The 5,639-nt window shown below is 49.4% G+C and overlaps 1 protein-coding gene and 1 pseudogene across 2 annotated transcripts in view; both read left to right on the top strand.

Moving 5' to 3' along the window:
* The window catches only part of LOC144243345 (serine/threonine-protein phosphatase 4 regulatory subunit 1-like), a 76,067-nt pseudogene extending 72,557 nt beyond the window's left edge, over nucleotides 1-3,510 (top strand). The window contains exons 25-26 of the transcript XR_013338625.1: nucleotides 2,061-2,201; nucleotides 3,015-3,510. The product of XR_013338625.1 is annotated as a serine/threonine-protein phosphatase 4 regulatory subunit 1-like (transcript). The remainder of the gene's footprint in view (nucleotides 1-2,060; nucleotides 2,202-3,014) is intronic.
* Nucleotides 3,511-5,497: 1,987 nt separating this feature from the next.
* ANKRD60 (ankyrin repeat domain 60) overlaps nucleotides 5,498-5,639 on the top strand; it is a 9,958-nt gene continuing 9,816 nt past the window's right edge. Inside the window, exon 1 of the mRNA XM_077778322.1 lies at nucleotides 5,498-5,503. Within this exon, the coding sequence (XP_077634448.1) occupies nucleotides 5,498-5,503 (6 nt within the window). The remainder of the gene's footprint in view (nucleotides 5,504-5,639) is intronic.

Below are 5,639 nucleotides of genomic sequence, written 5' to 3' on the forward strand. Positions count from 1 at the left end.
CCGCCTTGGAGGGAAGCCAGTGTGAAGACCAGAGCAGTAGGTTGGGGCAGAGACCATTTCATCTCCCTGCAGCGCAGCTCACATCAGCCTGCCCAGCTCCTGGTCACCTTCCCCACTCCGTGTCCTGGAAATGGCCGGGTGGAGGTTTGGCTGGGGCTGCCAGCTGCCACTTCTTCAACGCTTCTGCGTGCCACACACCTGCCCCGACATACATCTGATCCCAGGGGTAAGAGCTGCCATGTATTAAGCACCTCACTCCCGTGTACTTTCAGACCAGTTTTTTTTTTTTAATGTTTTATTTATTTCTAGGAGAGAGAGAGAGACAGCGTGAGCAGGGGAGGGTCAGAGAGAGAGGGAGTCACAGACTCTGAAACAGGCTCCAGGCTCCGAGCTGGCAGTCAGCACAGAGCCCGATGTGGGGCTCGAACCCACGAACTGCGAGATCATGACCTAAGTGAAAGTCGGACGCTTAACTGACTAAGCCACCCAGGTGCCCCCAGACCAGTTTTTTTTTTTTTTTTAAGGGGAAGCACCGAAGCCCAGAGAGGTTAAGTAACTCGGTCAAGATCACACAGGAAGCATAAAACCGTGATTTTTTTTCCCTGTTAACGTGTTATGTAAAAAGTTTTCACTTTTCCCCATGCACCTGTTCAAGCATGTACGAAGGTGGAGGGAAGTGGGAACAGCCTGGCTCTCCGTGACCCCTCGCCCCGCTTCGTCAGTGTTGCAGTCGAGCTGTAATTGGACTCTAGCTCACCCAAGCCCCAAAGCCCCCTTTCTCTCCCTCACACTCCCTTCCCCCACTGAAGGACTCACCAGGGCCCCCCGCTGGGCTGGAGGGGCAGCACACGGTACTCTGGGAGTCAGCTTGGTGGGTGGCAGATGTAAGTGCGAACTCACGGGCCGCAGGCCTGGCGCCACAGACTTCTCTGCAAAGAACTCGATGCCTCAAGTCATTTTGTGGACAAAGAGCAAGTGAGACACCTTTGCTTTTATTTTTTAGGTCTCTATCTGAGATTGAGAAAATCCATGAGGAGACAAAAGGAAGGACCACCCAACTAATTTTGTTTAAGAAAGATCAATGTGTATGAGCTTTCACGAATTAATTATTAAAGATTTAGAAAACCCACAGACAGACAGACAGCAGGAAGGGGTCATCTGACGGCTGCTGCAGAGCCGCTCCGGGGACGGGCTCTAGCCTGGGGGTCGGTGAGGGCCCACGTTGCAGACGGGGATGAGTGACCACGCACGCTGCCTGGCACTTCATAAATAAATATTGCCCCGTAGTGGGAAGATATCTAGGACTTCGGATCCACACGCCCGCCTTGGAATCAGGACACCTTTGGGTGTCACCACACTGGGCCAGAATTTCCTCACCCGTAAAACCAGGCCTGTGCCGATTTCCGTGGCTGGCTAGGAGAGCGTGTGTACGGGACTCTGTAAGCAGAGTGGCGGCCGGCAGGCGCTGTGATCATCCCAGAGGCGGTGTTTGTCAGGTATTCCCGGAGGGCCCGGCCTGGTTGGGAGGCAGGGATCGCACTGTCGCTAGACAGGCATGGTCCCCGCCCTCAGAGCCCGAGGCCTGGTGAGTAACCAAGGAGAGGGCTCTTACCCTTAATAGGTGGGCGCTTTGCTGCAGTCTTTGCAAGAGCAACCTGCCCTCCGCGCCACTTCCCCATTATACAGATGAGGAAACCGAGGCTCAGGCAGGTGAAGCCGCATACTCAAGGCCATGAAGCTAGTACGTGACCAAGTTAGGTTTTAAAGCTCGGCCTGGCTGACCCAAATTTGTTTTCTTCACCAAATGTGATACCACTTGCAACCCAGTGCTTGGTAAGGAATTGTAAACTGTTAACTGTTTCCAACCAGATTCAGTGGTTGAGATTTTAAAATTCAGACACACACACACACACACACACACACACACACACACACACCCTCAGACCAGCAGACCCTGAAATTACTTCTTTGGAATTAGGCAAGTGTATGTTTTTAGAAAAAGCCGTGCTGATCTCCCTGGAGAAGGATCAGTTCTAGGCTGAGGTTTTCTTCCGTCACAGGCGGTGGTGAGTGAGGAGTGCGTCCTGTGGACCAGTTTGTCTAGCACTCACTCCCCAGTCTGTTAAGCCTCGCGTCAGACCCCGTGCCCACCGTGAGGGTGTTACTAGCCCGAGCTCTGCGGCAGACGCTGTTGGAAAAGGGTATGTGGACCGCTCTTCTGAACTTACACACTTGAAAAACTTCATCAGGCAGCAGCTAGATTTCCTCTTTAGGGAATTGTGGCAGATTGCCTGATAGCGTACTTCAGACTTCTAGAAATTGATGTATTAATATTCACTTTCATGCAGAAGAGTTGGTTGTTTATGAAATGACTAAGGAAATGAATGCAGTTCTGTTTTCATATTTAATGAGCATAATCCTAGAATGCAAACGACTGCAGTGTTCTAGAAATGAGGGAAACTTTTGTAAGCGTTGAATTATGACATAGGCATTGTGAAAGGCAGCAAATGTAAGCCTTTATTATGCTGAGGTTGCGACGGTTTTATTTTGTAGTCAGGAAAACGACTCGCCCAGCCTGAGCAGGACCCCACACAAGATCGTGTCCGTCGAGTGGCACGTCCACATCTATGCCAGGGACGGAGCGGAATATCTCCAGCCCTGTTCCCCCGAACGTACAGCCTTGCCCCTTCCCTCCCGCTGCCTCCCCCACCATACTCCATATGCTGTCCGTTCTCTTCTAGAGGAGGGAACAGGAGAGGACGCTTAACATTTCTGAACTGCAACTTTAAAAATACACATACCTACCCGTTCTTGGGAGTCCATCTTTGAAATTTAAGAATCGCTCTTTGATGGAAGCAGTCATCTTATCATTTCAAAGTCCTCATGTGTATGATTATTCTGGGAAAAGTGACTTGTTGTCCTGAGGTGTGGTTTAAGAAAAACCCAAAACCAGATGATGTTTTGGAGCACAATTCATGGCACATGCGACCCAAACTACTGTTTTCGCTCTTTAGCGTATTTGAGAAATGCCGGTAACCCTCATCTTCAAGTCGCTGAAGAGACTGTCCTAGCTCCGCAGTCCGACTGGGACCCAGATGTGTCCTTTTGTGCCACCCTCCGGCCCAAGCGGCCGAGTGCCGCAGCCAGGAGAACGCAACTAAGCCCTCTGTGACGCGCACACTCTGGTCCTGTCGCAGGCGACACAGACTGCTCACCCCAGCCCATCGAGGGTCTGACGGTGTCACACCTTCCAAGGGAGGAAAGCCTCCAGAAGCCTTAAGGGTGGGCACTCGGGCGGCCCCTTTCCCTTCTGCAGTCACAGGGACGGCACCCGGGCCGGGTCCCCCACTCCTGCGCCCCGCCCTGCCTCATCAGGACACCTGGGACCAGGTGCTGGGCAGGCGGCTGGCTGGGTGTGGGGGCTTCCGGAACATCAGGCTGGCCTCTCTGGGACAGACTATGTTACTTAAAGGCCCCCGCGGCCCCAAATAAAGTAGTTTGTTAGAAGTTTTTAAGTCTTTACTAGGCTTGCACATGTGGCTTCTCTTATGTTTTCCTATCAAGTATAGTTTATGGTGTCATGTTTTATTTTTAACTGAAATAATGTACATATGTAAACAGCTCTTGACAGGAAGAAAATATATTGACGTAATATGAGCCTCCTATCAGTGAACAGAACAAATACATCATTTAAATTTATGCTGCACTTTGCGTTGCTGCAAATAGAGCCCGATTTGTTTACTCTTGAAAAATGTGATAGTTAAGGAAATCTACTAAAGAATGATTCATGGCATTCTTTCTAATATTGTACTTTTGTATAAACTGTACTTGGGACTTTTCCTCAGGCACTTGTCCCTCCGCCTCTCGTCAGAGCTGTACCCATGAAGCCGTGCACTGGCCTTTGACAGACGCGTAAAGTAGAAAGATTTTTCATTCTTACATGGATTCACTATCACCTATTTGAGAGACGGAAATTGATCATTGAGATGCATGGGTTTCGACTGTGTCTCTGACGCTCTATGGTCTTAAAAGAGAGTAACGACACTGGACCCCACAGATCCGCTCAGTTCACATACCTGCCAGTGGTTTGGGGGTTAACTTACGACACCCCTCAAACTGACCTAAGTTCACAGAACTTAACATTTCATGCTCTTGAAATTTAGACTGAGAGAGGATGCTCTGGAGCCTTGAATGGGTTTTTCTGTAATAATTTAAGTTTCTACAAACGTCTGATTAACTTCTGTAGAATGTGTGTGCTCGTGTTCTTTTTCTCATTTCTGTCTTTATCTTCTCAAAAGTAGACATCGGAGGAAGGAAGGAGAGGCCCATTTGGGGTTCAAGAGCAAGCTAGCTGCAAAGGGCACGTTGCTATTGCCATTCTCTCCTTGGATCTTTTTCTTGTCTGTCTTATCTTTCTCCCTTTTTTAAAATAACATCTCTGGAGCTGTATATTGAATTTCCTGGAATACAGGATGCTCTCCCCTCCCCCAAATTCCACTGAGCTGATCCTTTAAAAAGAAAGGAAGGAATCTATAGCGTGCCAAAGAAAATAAGGTACATGTGTGAGAACTTCAAACTGTAACCCGGGGTAGCGTTTTGGCAACTTCAGCAAAGACTGAGCCAATAAATCGGAGGCTACATATTAGAGAGAAGAAAAATCAGTCTATCTCGGGTTCGAAACGTGCCTCAAGGACATAGATGAAGATCATTGTTTTGCTTCAGTAACAAACCACTTTAGAGTCAATGTCTAGAAATTGAGATGGTCATATTGTTAAAATCTGTTGATCTGGCAGCAAGTAGAATTGTTCAACTGGAATCTTGTGTTCTGCGCAGTGCTTAATTTTCCACTAAGGAAAAAAAACTCCCCTCCACTCGGGTTGTGATGCATGGCCTCTGGGTCCTGAATCCAATGCTCCTGTAGCCACCCTTTGGTAAACAATCCAACCTTTAAACATTTCCATTTATACACTAAAGATCGTCGATAACTTAATAGGAATGCCTTTCCAGTGCAAAGAGATTTTTTTTTCATGACTGTAATTTCTCTGCAGAAAGTATGTGTAAGGCTTATCTGTTCTTTTGTAACAACGGAGATTTTTTTCTAAGATGATCTGTCTCACCTCCCTTTCTCCCCTGATGCCCACCCCTCCTCTTAGCTCTTGATGTAGCCATTGTTCAAAGGTGTGGGCTGTTGAGCGCGCGTGGTTGGAGCATCTCACGTAAGCTTCCTGTTTACCCGAACACACTCTGCCTCCTCTTGGGCGAATTAATGGAAAAGCACAGGATGGACTTCTCACAGACGGAGCTCCTTTGAAAGGTGTCTTCACAATGGAACCGTCTCCTCCGCTTCTGCCGAGCAGGCGTCGCCCTCTTGTTAAGTGTCTTCATCGGCACCTTTCTCCCGGAATTGGGGGGCATTCGGGGGCATCTGCGGGGCTGGCTGTTTGATCTGAGCCAGGAGCAGATCCGCAGACCACACCTGACGGGCTCTGCGTAGACGATGCCCGTGATGAGGATTTAGGGCGCCCTTCACTCCAGGTGGTAGCCCCGAGTTCTGCCAGGACCGGACAGCGGCCTGGGGAAAGGGACTGACCCGAGGGGCAGGGCCTGGGGGCGTGGCCCCAGCGGGGGTCTCCGTCCGT

Source organism: Crocuta crocuta, unplaced genomic scaffold (assembly GCF_008692635.1).
Source record: "Crocuta crocuta isolate KB4526 unplaced genomic scaffold, BGI_CrCroc_1.0 scaffold27, whole genome shotgun sequence".
NCBI lineage: Eukaryota > Metazoa > Chordata > Mammalia > Carnivora > Hyaenidae > Crocuta > Crocuta crocuta.